This window comes from Papaver somniferum, chromosome 4, assembly GCF_003573695.1.
Source record: "Papaver somniferum cultivar HN1 chromosome 4, ASM357369v1, whole genome shotgun sequence".
In the NCBI taxonomy this organism is placed as follows: Eukaryota; Viridiplantae; Streptophyta; class Magnoliopsida; order Ranunculales; family Papaveraceae; genus Papaver; species Papaver somniferum.
In genome coordinates, this window is record NC_039361.1 from 50,241,167 (window position 1) to 50,263,081 (window position 21,915).

At 37.6% G+C, this 21,915-nt stretch overlaps 3 protein-coding genes and 1 non-coding gene across 8 annotated transcripts; all 4 read left to right on the forward strand.

Moving 5' to 3' along the window:
- The first annotated feature begins 2,036 nt into the window (after positions 1–2,036).
- LOC113275439 lies at positions 2,037–4,924 on the forward strand. The gene is made up of 4 exons (XM_026524938.1): positions 2,037–2,351; positions 2,505–2,598; positions 3,688–3,894; positions 4,052–4,924. Exons 1-4 carry the CDS (start codon positions 2,277–2,279, stop codon positions 4,762–4,764), a joined length of 1,089 nt encoding a protein of 362 aa, XP_026380723.1. The 5' UTR covers positions 2,037–2,276; the 3' UTR covers positions 4,765–4,924.
- Positions 4,925–5,040: 116 nt separating this feature from the next.
- Positions 5,041–10,446, forward strand: LOC113275437 (origin of replication complex subunit 4-like). 5 transcript variants are annotated; one of them, XM_026524933.1, is made up of 18 exons: positions 5,041–5,327; positions 6,206–6,235; positions 6,658–6,886; positions 6,988–7,078; positions 7,208–7,264; positions 7,397–7,444; positions 7,799–7,849; positions 7,956–7,999; positions 8,122–8,185; positions 8,321–8,407; positions 8,617–8,708; positions 8,797–8,878; positions 9,063–9,148; positions 9,247–9,359; positions 9,497–9,589; positions 9,685–9,752; positions 9,862–10,008; positions 10,131–10,446. In XM_026524933.1, the coding sequence occupies exons 3-18, from the start codon at positions 6,777–6,779 to the stop codon at positions 10,158–10,160; spliced, it is 1,263 nt and encodes a 420-aa protein (XP_026380718.1). In that variant the 5' UTR covers positions 5,041–5,327; positions 6,206–6,235; positions 6,658–6,776; the 3' UTR covers positions 10,161–10,446. The 5 variants fall into 5 exon arrangements, with proteins under 5 accessions (XP_026380718.1, XP_026380719.1, XP_026380721.1 ...); XM_026524934.1 differs by lacking the exon at positions 6,206–6,235; XM_026524936.1 differs by lacking the exons at positions 5,041–5,327; positions 6,206–6,235 and adding an exon at positions 6,386–6,499.
- A 133-nt stretch (positions 10,447–10,579) lies between these two features.
- TRNAL-CAA lies at positions 10,580–10,663 on the forward strand. The gene has a single exon. It is a non-coding gene; the product is annotated as a tRNA-Leu (tRNA).
- A 9,113-nt stretch (positions 10,664–19,776) lies between these two features.
- On the forward strand, positions 19,777–21,600 carry LOC113273863. The gene is made up of 3 exons (XM_026523452.1): positions 19,777–19,967; positions 20,045–20,116; positions 20,210–21,600. The coding sequence occupies exons 1-3, from the start codon at positions 19,814–19,816 to the stop codon at positions 21,481–21,483; spliced, it is 1,500 nt and encodes a 499-aa protein (XP_026379237.1). The 5' UTR covers positions 19,777–19,813; the 3' UTR covers positions 21,484–21,600.
- The last annotated feature ends 315 nt before the right edge of the window (positions 21,601–21,915 follow it).

Sequence of the window (21,915 nt, forward strand, 5' to 3'; positions counted from 1 at the left end):
CTTCCCAAATTCAAAAACCAAAAATTGGCGGGAAAAAAAATACTATCAACTTGCAGATGTTTTATTGGAATTTTTGAACGTGTTCTAGGGCGATTCAATGGATGATTTTTGGTAGGAAGTTGTGATATGTCCTAGCAAACACGTTTTGGGTTTTTGGTTCGATCAAATTTGGCCAGAATTAGCTGGATAATTCACGGAATGCAAAACAGGGAAACACGGGTTGGACACGGGATTGGAGAAGATTTGAGCGTGTTCTGCTCATGCATGAGGGCTCTAGCAACATTGTGGATCGTGTGTAAACATTTCTAGATTGACCAGGATGGAAATCTACGCGTGAGAAGCTAAATCAGGGAAGAAAATATTCCCAGAATATTTTTTCATCAAACCGAGTTAAGAGAGAATTATCTCGAGTTATAGCGAGACTTCTTGATCCTGTGGAGTATATATAGAGTGTTGGGGACTCATAGAAGAGGAGAGAGAATTGGGAGAGGTTTAGAGCACTACAGAGCAAGAAAATTGAAGTTGCAGAGATTCTGGTTCTGCTGCTGCTGCTGCTCGAGGAGGAAGAAGAAGAGGAAGAACAGCCTACCAAAGGCAGTTGTTTACCAACAAAGACAACGACTGTCGTTTGTTGGTCATAGTTTTCCAACGACAACATCACTTCATCTCTATCGTTGATTCTGGACGCCTTCTGTGGGTCGCAGAATCCTGTTTTATATCATTTTCTTGTCTTTCTCTTCATTGTAAAACATTTTTGAGCATCAATGAAATATTTTGAGAGGTTTTTCATCATGTGTAGCTAAACCCAATCCCAGGGGTGACAGAGGAAGCCATTCTCACAATAATTATGTGATAATCTTTATTTTTTTATGCAATATTTCTATGTGATTAATTCCATTGATAAAAATGAATTAAATGATTTTTATTAATCAACTGTGTTTTCCCTTGATAATGCATGCTTAGTTTTAGACTCTTGATGCATTATACTTGTGATTAACATTTGAAATTTTGGAAATCTGCTTTTGGCAATATTTTGAATCAAACAAATTATTTAAATTGCATAGTAAATTTTTTTTTTAGATCATATAAGTATTGTTGAATGGTGGAATCTTAAACCCCTATTTGTCCATAAAATTTCACATCACTTTGCTATTTAATTTTGCTACATTCTTAAGTTTTTAAAAAAAAAATCTAAAAATTTTATTCCCTTCACAAATCTGAAAAGAACCCACCACTATCACTACAACCATTTGAAAATACATCAATGATCACAACAACTTATATGACTACTTCCTTATTGGTTAAATGGGAATGGCCTGACGATCTTGTAGTATCAGGTATTTTGAAGTTAAGTGTTTCTTCACAAAATTTCGCATGATTTTTCTCCCAAAAGTCAAGTCCTTGTTGCTGAGCACCACTGATAGAATCTTGTGTGAAGTGCCTCTGCAAATTGATTCATCTTCTTCAATAAAAATATTTGAACTACGAACTTCGTTGTTACTTTCAGATGGTTGGCCAACAATAGTCATCTTTCAGAAGATTAGTGTGAGATTAGAAAATATTTTATGCAATATCTTTTAGAAGATTAGTGGGAGACCAGAATATTTATGCAATATGTTTTAGAAGATTAGTGTGAGATCAGAATATCAAATTTCATTGTTACTTAGAGAAGGTTGGCCAGTACAGTCCTTACTTGGGATTAGTAGATATTTTATGAAATTAAAGGTAATAAGGTATGAGAAGAATTGATGTTGAAATTTGATATACATTAAAGATTCAAATAAAACTTGTTAGCTGCAAAGACAGTGCCGCTTGACAACAGACACTCTACCGCTCAACAAAAACTCTACTCAATGGCGCACCCTAATCTGCTCGGTACAATTTTTACCGCAATTCCCAAACTCTCAAATTTACTAGTTTTTACCAAGTGATTTCATAGACTTATAGTGGACTCAACTTGCAAGTCTACAACTTGCCCCAAGTCATGTGTCGAGGCAAAGTCAAGTGATCTTCTATTTCCCGAGTCATATGTCAAGGCAAAGTCGAGTGATCTTCTATTCTGCTTTCTTATTATTCGTTTCATCCGTTTCCTTCTGTAACGAAATACTAAAACTAAAACCCTAAGGCTACATATATATAAGCTCTGCTGCTGTAGAACGAGCTTATCATCAACGCATCAGACATCAGTTCTAAGGTAGTTAATCCCCAATTCAAAGAATTTCGGTGATCAATCGATAAATTCTCTTATCTCTTAGTTTCAGTATCCTATCAGAAAAATGGGGAAAAAAGAGCAAGAACACCTTAATCGCATATTGGTTACGCATCTAAACACCATACATGAGACCTTCCAGGTAAAACTCATCATCCATCTACTCATCAAATTTCATCAACTCAAACTTATTCAATTTTGATTTTTTTTTTCTGTCCGCCTAAAACCCTAGTTTTTTCTTTTCGTGTTTTTTCTATGTTAATTTGTTATGTGATTCAATTCTTACTTTTTGTAGCTTTTGGAAGATGCACCTCCTTCTTCTCTTGAGAAAGTAGATTGGCAGGATGTTGTGACATTGGGGGGACAAGTATCAAAACAAGCAACAATAGGTACACTGCCTCTTCCTTCTCCTAAGATTTCTTACATACTTAAAATGCCTCTTTTTGAGATTCCTTGCGGGAATTGAATCGTTTGTAGTGTGTTTGGTTCAAAGTAATTGAATTCACTATAATCGGATTATCCTATACTAAACGGTAGAGAACAATATGTTGTTCTTAGTGCACGGTATAACGGTAGAGAACAATATGTTGTTCTTAGTGCACGGTAGTATTTATTCTTTTCTAAAATTACTTAGTAATCCAATTGCATATTTATTCTTTTCTAAGGAACGCCGGTAGTATTTGAAATGCTTGATATATCCTTTACCTGTGAGGAGGAGAGAGAGAGAGACAGTCAGAGCCCCCTTGTGATCTTGTTTCTTAAGTCAGTTAGATTCTTCAGCAAAATGTATCAAGCTGTTCTTATGCTCGTAATAATTATACAGCGCCTTGTTTGGAGCCGTTTGATTGTCTGGGATACTGAAAAGGCGAACATGGTATTAACAGATAGAGGTTAGTGTCATGTACAGCTAGCAAAACCAATTTAGCTGTAGAGAACAGCTTGATATGCGTAGAACGGTTGAGACTTAAGTTCGATAACCTTTTTGATTACCTGATATTTGTAAAACTAATAGGACCTAGGAGCTGTGTCAGGCTCTTCATTGCTCTGAGAAAAGCACCTGTGAAGTGTTCGTTAATATATGCAATTTTTTAAATTATGACTTCTTGAACTCCAAAGCTATTTTAGGTAAATTGCCCAGCAGAAGCTTTTTACCAAGCAGGGCAAAGTAGTAGATGTACAGAATTTGAAAAGGAGATTTTACCAGATCTCATACTTTATCCATGTCATCCTTTAACCAAGCAATGCAAAGTAGTAGAAGTGTAGTACTGGAAAAAAGGATTTCACTAGACCTAACATATGTCCACACCTCCATGTCAACTAGTCTGATAGAATCTTCACATGTCCACATTTTCTTACCAGAGAAAATACTCCTATGTCTTAGTTAAGGCATCACGTATTATTAGTGGTAAAATGAATTAACATGTTAAGATCGTTTTTGTTGAAGTCATTGATGGCATTTTTGGTTGTACGCAATGCAGCTGGAATGCTTTGGAGTGGAGCACCCAACATGAAAGAGTTGGAAGAGAACATGGGGGTCTACTTTAACTTGCTGCAGGGATTCCTTTTGCTGGCACACAGTAGTAAGATCGGTGCAGGGCCAACTCTTTCGTCCTATATTAATGCATCTGCAAAGCTCGTTGCCGATGCAAGTTATTCATTCTTTAAAGAGGCTGTCTCCTCATTTGGTACCATTTCATCCTTCTTTTACATTAGCCTAATCTATCTGCGTTGCGTCTACTATTTGGAAACTGTAGCATCTAGTTGCACACCAGTTGAATTGTGTCAGCATTTGCTTGTCACTTTTGAAAATTTATTCCCTCGGAACATATAATTTACTTGCAGGAGCTAATAGCAAAGATCAGAAACTATCTATCCCGCAGTTAGCAGGCACTGTCTGGGAAGCGTGTGATTCTCTTAAAAAAACTCCTTCCACAAACTACACAGCCATTGGGCGAGGCATCACACAAGTTGCAGTATCCATGAAGGATGTACTGCGTGAACTAAAAGAGTTGAAACCAGCCTCAGTTGAAGATCCAACAATTGATAATACTCCTGACGAGACGACTCATCCAAATGAAAGTGATGATGATACCGATGATGAGGGCGGTGACCTCGGAGAAGACCTCTCACCTGAGGAGATGAAAATTGCTGAATCAGCTATTATTGTTGTGTCCGACACTCTTACAGCAATCAAGGAGCTTATCCGTTTTATCACAGGTTTGCTTAGGCCTTCAAAACCCGCCGATAATGATAACAAATCAGTAGATTCATTGGAGGGATTATTAAGACTCTGTAAAGAAATCGGAATTCAAATCGATGAGCTTGGTGCATGTTTGTACCCTCCACAAGAGATTCCTGCATTGAAGCTGGGAGCAGATAAAATTTCAGATAACGTTCGTGAAATTCAAGCGGAGATTCGTAAATTCGAGGAATGTTCCCATGATAGTTTATTTCAAGCATGCGAATGTTTAGCGACTTCACTGACCAAAATGAAGACAGAATTGGATTTGTCCGAGACAAGAACCAAAATGCAGAATCTGGCCGTGAGTAGTTAGCATATGAAAGGAAACTCATTACTGTATACATTTTCTTTTTCCATTAAGAGTTGCTGGTAGTCTGGCCTTGTCTTTTTTGTCTGTAAACTTAGTTGACGAGAATCTGAGATTATTGTTCTTAAAAAGGTTAATTTTGATATCAAACCAGCTGCTGTGCTTACATTTGTTGCCTATTTTGGAGTTGAGTCTGGTCATCATAATGGAGAGACGAATAAATCTGAACCGCATATATAACCGTTTTGTCAAGCCCTCTTTAAACGTTTTTACCCAGATCTTTGAAACTGACCAGGTTCCCCCGCCATTTGTTTCCCGCCATTTTCCGCCTCTTCTGTGTTGGCCTCCTGAAAAGACGAAATTCTCGCTCGCCTAAACTACAATTTTCCTTCCCGACGAAACTAAAACTCTGTTGTCTTCTTTTCTCTAACAGTCGGCAACATTTCTCCTCATTGTCTTCTTTTCTACATTTCTAACATCTCTTCATTTGGGGTGGGTGGATTCAAGTGAATTGGATTCACAACTTTGGGGTTTCTAAAGATCCAAGCTTCCAATCAGACTTCAATTAGGTAAGTTAAATAATCGATTTAGGTAAGTTAGACCATCACAACTCCCATTGTTGCAAGTTTTGTGTTTGCTTCAATTTGAACTTCAGCTGTTCGACAAAATGCCCAAATGAAAATAACTTCTTTCACCACATTTAATTAAACTTCTGTTGCTACTTAAGTACAGTTGATGGTCTCATAAGCATATTCGATTCAGTCCATATATGTAAAAGGAATAGCAAATTTAGCCATTTTAGATGGAAGTTAAAAAACATACATTCATTTAGAATGCAAGGATTGTTAGAGATGCAACCATCATCTCATAATTGGTCATTATCAGAATGTATGTACAAAAAAAAATGATGAAGGTGAGCCATTAAGTACTTTTGTTGGCATTTTAATCATTTCATGATGTCAGTCCTTTACCCAATTTTGGCTACTCTGCGTTCTTTTGTTCAAATCAGAATGGAGAAAATTGAGTGAAGACCCTACCTGTAACTTAATTGCCTCAGCCGATATTAAGTAAATGTTACAAAGACTTGAACCGAGAAGGGTAATGAAACACTGCTTTTGTGGAGGAGATTGACTTGGTTAGATACCTAGAGAATATGTTTATGGTATCAAAAAGCTTATAGTGATGTTATTTTCTTATAAGGATGTTATTTCTGTTTGGGAGGATGAATCAATTTCCTTAAATGCCTTAGGAAATGATTACTTTGCTGGTGGAACTGCAAAATCCTGGAAATATCAATGTTAAGTTTTAATTTGCTATTCACGCAAACAGATTTCGAAACACTGTACATCAAATACTAGCCATTATGAATACATACTAGAACTACAATAACTTCGGTCCTCATTACTTTATCTGAGTTTGTTTCTTTACCTTTCTATTTTGCAAGCAGCTGAAGATGTAAGTCACAGATTTGCATAAGGTATTACTTCCCAGAGTCTACACTAAAATATTGTAAATTTATCTACGTATACAGATCTTATTGCTGTGTTGAAATGCATTCTGATATTTACAGTGGTTTTATTGGATTTGAGATTACTCAATCAAATTCACTGGGGGGTACTATTGGTTACCCAGCTATAGTATATGTTCTGAACTCAGCTTTTGCCATCTTAGCTCAGTAGGTAGAACGTACGGCTTTTTGCCATAAGGTCCGATTCCCACAGATAGAATACAAGTTGAGAAGGTTGTGTCCATTTCTTAGACCATACTTCTTACCACCGAGTAACAACTAACAATATACTCTTACTTATTTTAGGTGAATTGAGAATCAAATTACATGAAGAAAAAAAGTGTTTAATAACATACACACATCTGCTCATGCCATGCGACGTGTCTTTACAGGTTTTGGAACGGAATGGCAGGAACATCGTTCGTGCGTCTTTGCTAGTAGAGAATTAAAAGAACCCTAATACTCAAAAACCTAAGCTAAAACCCTCAAACGCCAGGGAAATTATCGCATCATGGAAACATCGAAAGCAGCAGAGGAGGCTTTAATTCTACTCAGAAGTAGGATTTGTAACCCTAATTTCGTTTTCTCTGCTTTATCTGATAAACCAGACAGTAACTACAGGTTTGATTTATTCATTTAATTTTCTTTTTTTCTGAATCAACTTAATGAAGTTTTGATTTTTTTGTAAGGGGAAAAACTAATTGATTTTGATTTGATTTCAGTAAATTAAAGTTCCTACTCTCCAGCTCAGTTACTGAATCCTGCAATAACTCCGTCTTGCTTCTTGGTCCTCGTGGGTGTGGAAAAATCCCTGTAAATTGTTTTTCCTTAAATCACTACTAGGGATGGTTTTTCCAAAAGTAGGTTCCCAATTTTATGCAGTGTCATTTTCTATTCAAATTCCCTTTTTAATCTGTTACATCTTTTTGATGAATTTTTCAGGTGTTAGAGCTTGTTTTACAAGATTTGCAGTCTGAGCATCCTGAAACAATTTCAGTGGTATTGATATGTAAATTCATTTAAGGTTTAAAATTAGGATGGCCAAATGAGGGAAAAATGATTCCTATTATGTTTTGTGTGATGGTCTAAAAGGAAGAAGCTGATTTGAGATGTATGTGTGTTTGATTTCAGGTCAGACTGAGTGGGATATTGCACAGTGATGATAATTATGCACTCAAGGTCACGCACTCATGTTTATAATCTCTATTGCTCTCTTCTGAATAATCTTTCTGACTGACTATTTGGTATCTAGTATACTACTTTCTGTTTGTTTATTGCATCGTTTTCTTCTCGTTTGCCATTATACAACATATATGCTGTTTTGTCGTATGAGGCGCGTAAAGACTAAATATATGCTCTTTAAAAGTTCCATGTTGAAAGTTTGTGACTTCTAATAAGTATTCTTGTATGAAGTTTTGGCATTTCTTAGATCTATCCAGCCCTAAAAAATGCTAGAGTGATTGTCCAGTTTCAGGGGGAAACAGTAAGTGGAGTCATTTATTTTAAGTTTCTGACACACTTATTAATCTACAGGAGATTGCTAGACAACTTTGTTTGGAACATGACTTGGAGTTTTCGAAAATGGTATGGACAAAAGCTTCATTTTGGTCGTGATGATGCACTTAGATCTACGTATACTGGACTTTTTAATTTCTTGTTTTAATTATCTCGGATCTGTATGTTCCACTAGGCCTCGTCTGATGATAACTCTCAGTTCATGATAGCCATGCTGCAGTAAGTGAATCCTTTTTTTCTCTTCATAGATAACCATAGCATATCTTTCACTTTATCCTTTTCAAAATTTTGCTTGTTCATTTTCTGTGCATTACTAAGTGAAGCTTTCCTTTATTCATCAGAAAGTGTGGACGAGATCATAGAACACTCATCTTTGTACTTGATGAGTTTGATCTCTTTACTCAGGTAACCTAATGGACTCTCATAGTAGCAATGGTACCCAATGACGAATCAGTGAATCACCATAGTCTTGATTCTAGATTCATGAACTGAAATCATATTTAATAACATAGAGGTTGTCTTTACTATGACTCTTCGCAGGGAAAGCAAAGGCTACTCTATTGCTTGCTAGATGCAATGCAGTCTGTAGTGTCACAAGCTGTAGTTGTCGGTTCCAGTTGCCGCTTGGTACGCAGAAACCCTCTTCATCTTATATCACTTACTTTATATGTTGATGGAACAACCTGAAATCACCTTACTGCAGATACGTATCCTGGCTTAAATTTATATTGTTTGGGCACTCAGCAGTTTCCATAGAAAGCCTCTTACTAGTACTGGAGCTATCTTAATCAATTTGTTCAAGCTACCACTGAGGAAGTTTGATGCTTGTGGTGCAGGATGCAGATCAACTCCTAGAAAAGAGAGTAAGATCGCGTTTTTCCCACAGGAAACTATTGTTTCTTCCTCCCTCTAAAGAAGATCTACAGATGTGAGGATTTCTGAACTCTCCTTGAGATATGACATTATTGCTTCAGACTACTGCTTCTAATGTTATGTTTTGCTATCTTGGTATGTAGATTGTTGGAGCACATTCTGTCTTTGCCAGCAGATTCAAGTTTTCCTCATGATTATGTAGTTGAGTTTAATGAGAAAATTCATGTATCCTTCATGTGATTTTTCCATTCTTGTGATTGTGTTTAAAAGTAATTCGAGCTCATTCAAGTCTGGAGAAACTAACATCCAGTCAGAGTTGTATCCAGGGACGTAATTTCCTCGGACAGGATAGAGTTGCTGACTAGATTTATTCTGTTGAATTCCTTAATTGAGGTCTCAAATTCTACAGTGCATATTAGGAGACCAGAGGTTTAAAGCAATTCTTACGAAACTATCTGATGCTGATTCCAGTGTAAACAACTTGTTGAGCTTTCTGTGAGTATGCGAGGTTATGAATGTTCAACTATTTCATTGCACGTTTATATCTAATATGTAGTTTTTAGTTTTCACTCCTGCATATTTTTTCCATGCAGATTTCGATCTATTTGCAATATGGATTTAAAAGAATCAAGGTTTCTTTCAATAAAAAACTTTGAAACTGCGAGTAAGAGCATCCATCAGCAACCCAAGCTTGAAAGCCTACAAGGTTCATGAGCTTCAGTGGTTTTTTCTGATACATATTCTGCTTATACAATTCTCTTTCCTTTCCTTTGTTTTTTTTTTTCCTTCGTATATAAAAGCATGCGTGGTATCTTTATTCTTTTCGGATCTATACTTGAGCAGATTGTTCTATTTTAGAGCACTATATGCTGGTATGCATGAAGAGACTGGAAACTAAAGAGCAGAACTCCTACAACTTCAATTCTGTTATGAAAGGTGAATTGCAGTTGTAAAAGTTGCACTCTTTTTCAATGAATATGTTAATCATGGTATTCATCATTTTGATATTGTCTTCATCTGATTTATTGCAGAGTACAAAGACATTCATGATGCTTTCCCGATTTATGTTACTTATTATGAAAGAGATAGATGCTTAATGGTGTGTGAAGTGTTTTGGAAAAATCAATGTTAACTTGGTTCTCCATAATAGGTAGTAAAATCTTCTTCCAATAAATTCTTCAACATATCTCTTGGTTGTCTCTTCGCAGGCCTTTGAACACCTTGAACAGCGTGGGTTAATCTCCTTTGAAGATGTCAAGGGGCAGAATCCGTCTGTTCAATTTCGCTCAGTTAAGCTACTAGTCTCATCCCATCAGCTTCAGGAGAGCTTGAAAGCAAACAGTTCCAGTATTCCCGTAAGTTTTATACTCTTATCTGATTTTTGTGATTGCAATCTCAGGAATAATTAGGACATGAATGCTAAGGATTTAATTTATCAATATTGCTAATGCTTAGGGTTTTACTTGTTCATGTTTAGGGGAAGATTCGGACACTACTAATGTCGTAAGAGGAAAAACTAGAAAGGGGGGTTGTCAACGATGCTGGATGCATTCGCATTAATAATGCTGGATGTTATAACCCTGCTAGAGAAGCATTTGCCATTTTTTGTTGCTGGAATAGATAGCTTCAAGCATGTGGCGACTGTACCTGGGAGGCTGTGATCAGAGTTCTAAGCTCATCAAATTGCCATTAAACCGTTCCACAATATACTAACTTTAATTATTCAGGTAGATCATTGTATCTTTTAATTGATCAGGATGCTGATTTAAGCGTGTCCCCGTATCAACAAAAAATTGACTATGCTTCAAAAAAAAAAAAAAACTATGTTTTGGAAAAATCATTTTGTTTCTTCTTTGATAGTTGACGTTTTCTGTGTTAGTTGTTTACACATACATTTACGGATTTGGTGAGCTAGGGTATCAACAAGTCAGTTTGGCCGAGTGGTCTAAGGCGCCAGACTCAAGTTCTGGTCTTCGAGAGAGGGCGTGGGTTCAAATCCCACAGCTGACAAAATATATATTATTTTTCATGGTTCAGTTGGTCATCTTTAGAATTAGAAGAAGCGCAAGTATAAAAACGACCCCTTCAATTTTCTTTGGCCATATATTCCTGGCTCCCTCACATGGTTTACTCAGGCCATCATGAAAACATGAGTAATTTCAATGGAAGATACCAGAACCTGAAAACAGAGTTGGTCACTTTTAGAAGAAACAAACGTACTCACCCATAAGTTTTGTTTGGTCGCGTTAAGAAGTAAAAAAAATCTTTTTTTTGAAAGCAAAATAAAATAAAAAAATAGAACAAATATGACAAACAGTTCTTCCAAGAAAAAAATGAATAACAATTTTCATGACGCTTGACCCATATTACTTCCATCAATTCATTATCACAAACAATGCGCCAATTAAGCAGTTCAATTGCTGATAAAGACATCGAAAAGAACACAAATATGATTAGCAAGTCCATTTCAACCACCTAATTAAACTTGTTATTGGCGTATATTACCAAAATAGCTAGTCTCTTAATTATTTACGACTTGGACACCTTTATTTATGCACTCCTGGCTATAAACTACGTTCGCAGCTTTATATTTGATAAACAGATTGTTCCAATCTTTAGCTAGCTACAAAATCGCACTCAGGCTTCTCTATAGCAGCTACATACGCGTCCTTGGAATGAAATACAAGGCAGTATTTGCTAACAGCTTTAGCAGGCACGGACAGAAAAAGTTCGGTTACGGAGCATTCGCTGGGTGTTTGATCATTATACTTACTTCTTTTGCTGTTTATAAACCATCCTTCTCTTATCTTCCTGTTGGTAAGTGCAGTGCTTATACAAAATCTTAAGCAACGCCTGTGTTAGTATTTTCTTTTGATCTTGGTTGTTCAATGTATATGCAGCCAACTTAAGATTTTCTATTGATGCTGGTTTAAGACTTCTGACAATCGAAGAAGCACCTCATTTAAGTAAGTTTTTTTTTTTCATAAAGCTTTCAAGAAAAGCTTTCCATAATAATGATCAGTAATGTCGCACATAAATTCTGACTTTAGCAATTGTTTGTCAAGTTGCAAATGAGGAAACGAATCCGGAGATCAGAATCCCGTTTAATAGCGAGAGCACAGAGTTAAAGGTTCCAGATACAAACATAATCCAGCAGAAAATAAGAACGTTGCCTGATAACGCACCGAAGCAAGACATAAAAGCTGCAGATAACAAATTGCAGCAGGAAATCAAAGTTTCAATTAATAGTACTGAAATGAAACTAGAAGCCAAATTTTCAAATACTGAAATGAAGCCACCTGTGTGTGATGTTTCTGACAGGATGACAGATTTTTGTGATATCATTGGAGATGTTAGGGTTCATGGGAAATCATCTACTGTCCTATTCAGTACTTCATCTCAAAATGACATTTACACGGGGAAAAAATCATGGGAAGTTAAACCTTACCCTCGAAAAGCAGATCCAGAAGCTATGCGTAGCGTTAGCCAATTTTCAGTAAAACCATTTATCAACAATAATGGGAAAGAAGTGCCTCAATGCAATTTTAGTCATGATGCTCCTGCGATAATATTTTCGACTGCAGGGTACAGTTGGAACCATTTCCACGCCTACACGGATGTACTGATTCCATTTTTTCTCACTTCTCATAAATTCAACCAAGAAGTTCAGTTTCTTATCACCAGTTCAAACCAGTATTGGATTCACAAATATGAAGAGATTTTTAAACACCTATCTAGATACCCAATGATTGATATCGACAACGAAGACAATGTCCATTGCTACAAAAGAGTAATCGTCGGTCTAAAAGTACATAAGGAGTTTGATATTGATCCTATGAAATCTCCTAAAGGCTATTCAATGACAGATTTCACCAAATTCTTAAGGAGTGCATATGCAATAAATACGAAATCATCAGCAATAAAGATCAAGCGGAATCGCAAAAGCAAGAACCAACAGCTGCAGCCAAAGCTTCTGCTTGTTTCACGTAAGAGAAGTCAGAAAATTTACAAATGAAGATGAAATAGTAAATATGGCTAGAAGCTTGGGGTATGAAGTAATTGTCGCCGAACCCCGAACTGGTATGAATTACTCGAGATTTGCTGAAGTCGTGAGTACATGTGATGTGATGCTGGGAGTTCATGGAGCTGGTTTAACTAATATTGTATTTCTTCCTGTAAATGCAATACTCATCCAGATTGTACCATTGGGAGGACTGGAATGGGCTTGCAGGACCGATTTCGGAGAACCAGCTAAAGATATGAAGTTGAGGTACTTGGAGTATAAGATAAGTGAAAAAGAGAGTTCTTTGATTCAACAATACTATTAGGAGAGTTATATTTATGGGCTCGAGACTCTTGGATTGAGACCCATCTTCACAGTCTCAGTTTGAGACCCATCTTCACAGTCTCAGTCCACAGTTATCACCACTGTTATGGACAGTCCAATGATTCCACTGTGATGGACAGTCCAATGATTCAACTGTTACGGACAGTCCATTGTAAGGTCGAACTCTAGGGTTGTATATCTTGTATAAGAGGCAGATTGAATGAAGGAATAAAACACGAAACTATTTTGATATATGTGTTTTACAAAATCTCACATGGCATCAAGAGCCAGAGTTGATTAACACGAATAAACCCTAGAACAGTAAACATGGCGGATGATACAGAATCATCTAAAAGAGGAAAAGAGGTAGAAAACAACATGCAAAAGAAGAAACCAGAATATCATCTGGGATCAAGTGATGGACCAGGGATTATCATCACACCTATTGTATTAAAGGGAGCAAACTATGATGAATTGGCTAGAGCAGTGAGAAGATCATTGATAGCCAAACGAAAATTTGGTTTTGTTGATGGAACCGTCAAAGAACCAACAGAACCTGAGGAGTTAGAGGAGTGGATTGCAGTGCATTCGATGCTGGTCTCTTGGATCAGCAATACATTGGAGACAAATATTAGATCAACGTTGGGGGATTATGATGATGCGAGCATGTTATGGACGCACTTGAAGAGGAGATTTTGTGTTGTAAGTGGAACTCGGATCTGCCAGTTGAAAGCTGCCTTAAGTGAATGCAAACAGAAGAAAACTGAGGAGGTTGCAGTGTACTATGGGAGATTGAACAAGATATGGGATGAGATGGTGACGTACATGAAGATACCAAAATGTAGCTGTGGCCAGTGCACGTGTAACATTGCAACACAGGTTAGTACGTTGAGAGAAGAAGATTTCTTACACTATTTTTTGATTGGTTTGGATACCATGTATAGCTCCCTGCGTGAACAATTACTGGCAAGAGAACCACTGCCATCTATAGATGTGTCTTATCAAGCTGTGGTTAATTCGGAACGTCTAAAATTGGGGGAAGGAGTTGTGTCGTCTCAGACACAGGAAAATATTATGGCGTTCAAGGTTCAGTCAGATCAGCGTCCATACAATAATATGTATGATCCTAACAAATTTTGCAAGCATTGTAGCCGAGAAGGGCACTCACAGGAAGGGTGTTTTCAGCTGATTGGATACCCGGAATGGTGGGGTGACAGACAAAGAGGTGGAAGAGGATATGGTCGAGGAGGCCGAACTGGTGGTAGAGCTGGTGGTAGAGGACGTGCTGGTGCCGGTTTTGTGAACAGCAGAGGAGGTAGAGGACAAGACAATATACGTGCGCATAATTTGAACATCTCGGGAGCAACATCATCATCTCATCCTTCCACTGGATCTTCAGGAGATGCATCAGGACTGACAGGCGTGACTGCAAGTCAAGTTCAGCAGGTTCTTGAATATTTAAATTCAAGAAAAATCAGTTCCCAACTCCAAGGTAAGACAAATCAAACATCCTGGATTATAGACACAGGAGCTACAAATCATGTCACGTGTAAAAGAGATGATATGATAAATGTGAAAGATATTAGAGCATGTTCAGTGGGACTGCCGGACGGAAAATATGCTCACTCTGAGAAAATAGGAACAATTATTCTTCCTGGTGGTTTGAGATTGGACAATGTGCTTTATGTGCCACAGATAACTTGTAACTTGATTTCGGTTACACAACTCATTGATGAGGTAGTATGTAATGTTCAATGTACTAACACTTTATGTCTTATACAGGACCGGTTGACGAGGAAGGTGATTGGAGTGGGTGAGCGACGAGGTGGACTATATATGTTCTGTGGTGTGCCTCCAGTTAAAGTGCTTACGGTGAGTGAAGATACGTATGAGCTGTGGCATCAGCGATTGGGACATCCATCAGAGAAAGTGTTACAACGGTTACCAGGTCTGGGTAGATTATTGAAGAAAAATAATGATGCGTGTGATATTTGTCCACGTGCAAAACATCGTAGAAGTAGTTTTGCTAGTAGTTTGAGCAAATCCAGTTGTAGTTTTGATTTGGTTCATATAGATTTATGGGGTCCTTATAAGACGTGCTCGTCTTCTGGAGCACAATATTTTTTGAAAATAGTAGATGATTTTTCAAGAGGTGTGTGGATTTATTTAATTCAAAGCAAAACTGAGGTTGCAACGATATTTCTTAACTTTATTGCGCTTGTGAAACGTCAATTTGGTAAAGAAATCAAAATTGTTAGAAGTGATAATGGAACCGAATTTAATGCATTGCGTGGCTACTTTAAGACTAATGGAATAGTTTTTGAGACATCCTGTGTAGGAACACCTCAACAAAATGGAAGAGTTGAGAGAAAACATCAGCACATAATGAATGTGGCAAGAGCTTTGAGGTTTCAAGCAAATTTACCGATCAGATTTTGGGGAGAATGTGCTTTGACAGCAGCGTATTTGATTAATCGTACGCGTACACCGGTTCTAAATAACAAAACTCCATATGAAGTTCTATTTGGGAAACCGGCACCATATAGTCAGTTGAAAGTATTTGGTTGCTTGTGTTATGCACATGATCAAAGTAGTAAAGGGGATAAGTTTGCAAGTCGAGGAAGAAGGTGCGTCTTTCTGGGTTATCCTTTTGGGAATAAGGCATGGAAATTATATGACTTAGACAAGAGACAATTTTTAGTTTCAAGGGATGTAGAGTTTCATGAACATCAGTTTCCTTACATATCTAGGGTACCTGATCGGCCAACTGAGACAGTTCAGGCTAATAATGACGTGTGTTGGAGTGATGATGAAGAAATAGTGCAGCAAGAGAACCCAGAAGATATTACTGAGAACCCAATATACATTACTGAGAACCCAGAAGACAATACTGCGAACCCAGAATATATTACTGGGAACCAGGAAGGTATTACTGCGAACCCAGAAAACATTACTGAGAACCCGGAAGACATTACTGAGAACCCTGAAGATAATACTGAGAACCCAGAATATATTACTGAGAACCCTGTGGTCTCGAAGGAAGTGACGGAAGCTAGTATGGGTAAAGGAAGGAGACAGAAGATTCCGTCTAGTAGGCTCAAAGGTTTTGTAACACACACTGTACGACAAAATAGTCCATCTCATGCTCACTCTCCACAATCGTCATCCTCAGGTACGCCGTATCCTTTGACATATTATGTTAGTTGTGATAAATTCTCTACAGTTCATAAAAAGTTTCTTGCAGCAATTACTGCTGGGTCTGCGCCTAAAAATTTCAAAGAAGCCATGAAGTATCCAGGATGGCGTAAGGCAATGGCAGAAGAAATACGAGCTTTGGAAGAACAAGGAACATGGGAATTAAAAGAATTACCGCCGGTAAAGAAAGCTCTTGGTAGTAAATGGATTTACACAGAGAAGTATGATGAGAATGGACAGTTGGTGCGGCTCAAAGCTAGACTGGTGATCTTTGGGAATCATCAAGTAGAAGGGTTGGATTACAATGAGACATTTGCACCAGTGGCGAAAATGACGACAGTGCGGACTTTCCTAGCTGTGGCAGCAATTAAGAATTGGGAAGTACATCAGATGGATGTACATAATGCATTTCTTCATGGAGACTTGGAAGAAGAAGTGTATATGAAAATACCACCTGGATTTTCTCAAGGTAAGTCTAATATGGTGTGTAGGATGAAAAAATCTTTATATGGTTTAAAGCAGGCTCCTCGGTGTTGGTTTGCAAAATTGTCTGCAGCTTTGAAGAATTATGGGTTTCGGCAATCATATTCTGATTATTCTCTTTTTATCATGACTAAGGGAAAAACCCAACTTAATGTTTTGGTCTATGTGGATGATTTGATTGTTGCGGGTAATGATTTGGTTGCGCTTGATCAATTCAAACGTTACTTGGGACAATGCTTCAAGATGAAAGATTTGGGAAAGTTGAAGTATTTTCTGGGTTTGGAGGTGGCACGGAGTGCACAAGGTTTTTATATGTGTCAACACAAATATGCGTTGGATATCATCATGGAAGCAGGTTTATTAGGTGCAAAACCTGCAGAATTTCCAATGGAAACTAATCACCGTCTTTCTTTGGACAAAGGAGATTTGTTCACGGATGTGGAAAAATATCGAAGATTGATTGGACGTTTAATCTATTTGTCCGTGACTCGTCCAGACCTAGCATATTCTGTTCATATTTTGTCTCAATTCATGCAACTGCCGAGAATAGCACATTGGGAAGCGGCTCTTCGTGTGGTTCGATATTTGAAGAAGAATCCTGGGCAAGGAATTCTGTTGCGCTCTGATAGTGGTCTTAATTTGAAAGGATGGTGTGACTCTGATTGGGCTGGTTGTCCCTTAACTAGACGCTCGTTGACGGGTTGGTTTGTTCTTCTTGGGTATTCTCCAATATCCTGGAAAACTAAGAAGCAACATACTGTTTCTCGCTCGTCAGCTGAAGCGGAATACAGATCTATGGCAGCGGCGACGTGCGAATTAAAATGGTTGAAAAAATTACTGGGTGATTTGGGAGTTCATCATCCACATGGAATGCGTCTTCTCTGTGATAGTCAATCGGCTTTGTATATTGCTCAGAATCCAGTTTTTCATGAACGAACAAAGCATATTGAAGTTGATTGTCATCTGGTTAGAGATGCTATCGTGCAGAAGCTTATTACGCCTTCTTACACTCCTACAACAGTGCAATTGGCGGACATTTTTACTAAATCTTTAGGGAAAGCTCAGTTTCAGTTTCTTATGTCCAAGATGGGCATGTATGACCTCCATGCTCCGTCTTGAGGGAGGGTATTAGGAGAGTTATATTTATGGGCTCGAGACTCTTGGATTGAGACCCATCTTCACAGTCTCAGTTTGAGACCAATCTTCACAGTCTCAGTTCACAGTTATCCACTGTTATGGACAGTCCAATGATTCTACTGTGATGGACAGTCCAATGATTCAACTGTTATGGACAGTCCATTGTAAGGTCGAACTCTAGGGTTGTATATCTTGTATAAGAGGCAGATTGAATGAAGGAATAAAACACGAAACTATTTTGATATATGTGTTTTACAAAATCTCACAAATACCCACTTGATCATGCTGTTTTTAAAGATCCTCGTTCAATTACGAAACAAGGTTGGAATGCACTAAAAGATATATACTTAGACAAACAAGATGTACATATCGATGTTCATAGATTTAGACCTACTTTGTTAAATGCACTTCAGCTTCTCCGTAAATAGAACAATTCCGATTTTGAGATGCTAATGGTGCATCCTTTTACTCCATTGATGTTAATTCTTGGCTGTTGTTATATCTGTTCGGGAATAGAAAACTGCTTCTGTTGTGAGTTGGAAAATAGTGTTTGGCTTTTGATGGCTCGTCTGGATTTGACTCTTTGGATCCGACTCAATATCAGACTCTCGGCTGAATCAGACTCATCTGACTCGCCTCGACAAAAATGTATATGTATCAGTTGTTTGAAGTCCAAAATACATATCAGGAGTAAAAAAGTTAACTGAGTCAGAACAGCTTAGTTTGGCAATGTCTGTCTCGGACATGAGCCACATTCACATGCTTGTTACTCAAGTTAAAAAAAAAAATTAACACCCTCGAATGTCATGAAAATCCGAAAAGCCTTGAATAGGAAACAACACTTGAACCATCAACCTTGAAGAATCCACTAATGATCCTAGCGCCAAAGGATATGATACGGAATACTAGAATATTGCGGGACTCGCACATTCATTTTCCTTGAGAACCGACCGACACTCTTCTTGTCAGGTATGTATGGGTCGCGTAGTTGTTGATATTCGATGCATACAGTAGCATCATCGAATCCAATTTTTTTTCCAAAAGAGAGTGACGTTTGTTCTCCGATCACCATCGAAAGTACTCCAGTCAATATAACTTTCCTAACTGCTGCTACTAGCTAACCAATAATTAAAGAATCATCTACTGTATGATCGCTACGTACTACGTGCCACCATAACAAAAGTTAAAAAAGAAACTAAACATACGTTCGTACGTCTTCAATCAATCAAAGATGTATGAATGATTACAAAAGGTAGTAGGAGCAATTGACAACAATGGATCTCCTTCTCAATAATGTATACAACTTACTCTGTGGAACTGTACGAATTATTACTTTTTAATTAACGTAATACTACCCTATAGTATTTCATTTCACCGCTAAGTGTAAAGAAAAGTACATTTAGAGTTTAAACTGTATCGTGAATACAACAAACTCTCTACAACCTACGCCCAAATTCCTAGCATTCAGTATCAAATGTTACATAACCCCTAGTTCTAATAAGAGGATACTCCTTCCTGGATGGAGTAAATGTAACAGTTGAGGTAGATCGCTAGCTCTAGTTATTGATGAGAAACAGCTCTGAACGATCAGGGGTCAGTTAGTTAATTCTTTCTTTGAATGTGTGCTCAGAAACTGTGAACTTGTTTGTTGGAACATCTAATTCTGTCCTTTATTAAGGCAGTGGCACACACTTCTATTATTAGTTTGTTATGATGGCTTTGAGTTGTATAATAACACTGCTTCCGCACACATGCTGCCAGATTCCCTATGGATTAAGACCCTCCTTAATCATTCGAGCAGTTTTAATAATTTACTATCAGATCATCCATTCCTTTCACAAACTTTTTTTTGATGAAAAACTAATTAACACTTAAAAACTAGCTAGTCTCTTTCAGTATAATATGCTAGTTGTTTATTAGAGATTAAGAACGTACCAATAAGTAATTCCTTTAATCAGTATGGTTTGGTGTTATAACTAGATGATCATTCAAGATCGGAAGCATTCAAGGAAGTTGATATGGAGTACAACAAGATACTCGCCAGAAGTTTTAGTCACACCGAACAGAAAAAGATCGGTTACTGCGCTATCGGTGTATGCTTAGTCATTGCAGTACTAACTTCATTTGCAGTCATCTCCAAGCCTTCCTATCTTACTACTAGTCATCCGATTCGTAAGTACCCTATGCTTAATTCTATGTTTTCGTACTTTACAGCAGTCAAACGTCTCTTCATTATTACTTTTCTGCAGTGAATTATAATGCTGGATTAAGAATGTTATCGATCGATGAAGATACAAGCAGTAATTCGCTTCAAAGACAAAGTACGTACGTTTAAATTTATATTGCATTTTATGATCTTGTTATGGTGTTTTCAGTTTTCTACAGTTGTCGTGATACATAATCTTGATTTTCAGGTACGGATGTCGTTACTGTTACTGATGCAGATGAAATGAAGGGGGAAGCTGAGGGTGCACATAATGTTGATAATCGGATGATACAGGAAATCAAGCTTACTCCGGTGTGCGACGTTTTAGACCCACGATTTGATATTTGCGAGATTGATGGCCATATAAGGATCCACGGGAAATCGTCATCCGTTCTCTATAATACATTATTATCTGCAGAAGGTATTTTAAGTTCTGGGAATGAATCATGGAGAATCAAACCATACGCTCGAAAATCAGATAACTCAGCGATGAAGGTAGTGAATGCATTTTTGGTAAAACCGCTGCTCAAAAACGACTTAAGCCAGCCAAATTGTACTACTTATCATAATGTTCCTGCGGTGATTTTCTCGGTCGGAGGTTATGCTGGCAACTATTTCCACGCTTACACTGATGTGTTGGTACCTCTTTTTCTCACTTCTCATCACTTTAACCAACAAGTTCAATTTCTAGTTACAGATTTTAGTCCTTATTGGATTTCAAAGTACAAACCCATTCTAAGTCACCTGTCCAAGTATCCGATAGTCGACATTGATAAAGAAAATGATGTCCATTGTTACCCGAAGGTCATCGTTGGTCTCAAGTTTCATAAGGATTTAACTATCGATCCTCTGAAATCCCCAAAACATCATTACTCAATGACAAATTTCACCCAGTTCTTAAGGGAGTCCTACTCACTAAATAGATCATCTCCAATAAAAATGAGAGGTAATATTCGTTCCAAGAAACTTCCTAGGCTTCTGATTGTTTCGCGTAAGAGAACGCGTAAATTTACCAATGAAGGTGCAATAGCAAAGATGGCCTCAAGTTTGGGGTATGAAGTAATTGTGGAAGAGCCTGGTGTGACTAAGGATGCAACGCGGTTCGCGCAAATGGTAAATTCATGTGATGTGATGATGGGAGTTCATGGGGCAGGATTGACCAACTTGGTTTTGCTGCATCCTAATGCGGTGTTTATTCAGATCATACCTTGGGGAGGTTTGGAATGGGTTTGTAGAGTTAGTTTTGAAGAACCAGCAAAGGATATGAAGTTGAAGTACTTGGATTATAAGATTACTGAAAATGAGAGTTCTTTAATTCAGCAATATCCACTTGATCATGCTGTTTTTAAGGATCCCGTTTCGATTAAGAAACAAGGTTGGCATGCACTTAGGTCTGTGTATTTAGATAACCAGGATGTAAATATTGATGTGGAGAGATTCACACCTACTTTGTTAAAAGCACTTGAGCTTCTCCATATGTAGATCAATTGCAGAATTCAGAAATTCGTCAATGTCTCATTTGTAAGTTTGTATTGATTTTTTTTTTTTTTGAAAGTTACATAATGATGCAAATGTCACTCCAATGGCGAAGTGCTATGTATAAATGAATGCAACATTGCTAATGGGGTGCCAGATTACTAGGAGGGTGATTTTATATGGGTTTTGGTACCCATTGTAAAGACGATAATGTTTTCTCAACATTGGATAAAAATATTCAGGTTAAGATGAAATCTTTAAGAGGAAACGACATAAATTCTAATCCGGGGTCTTCGAATCGAGAGAGAATTAAGAGAGATCAAGAATTCTCACTATTTCTTAGGTTCATGGACCAAATTCGATTCAGTGGGATTTTTCACTCATACTTTTTTTCCACCAAGAACATTTTATGAACTCTTTGACCCCCGAATTTGGAGT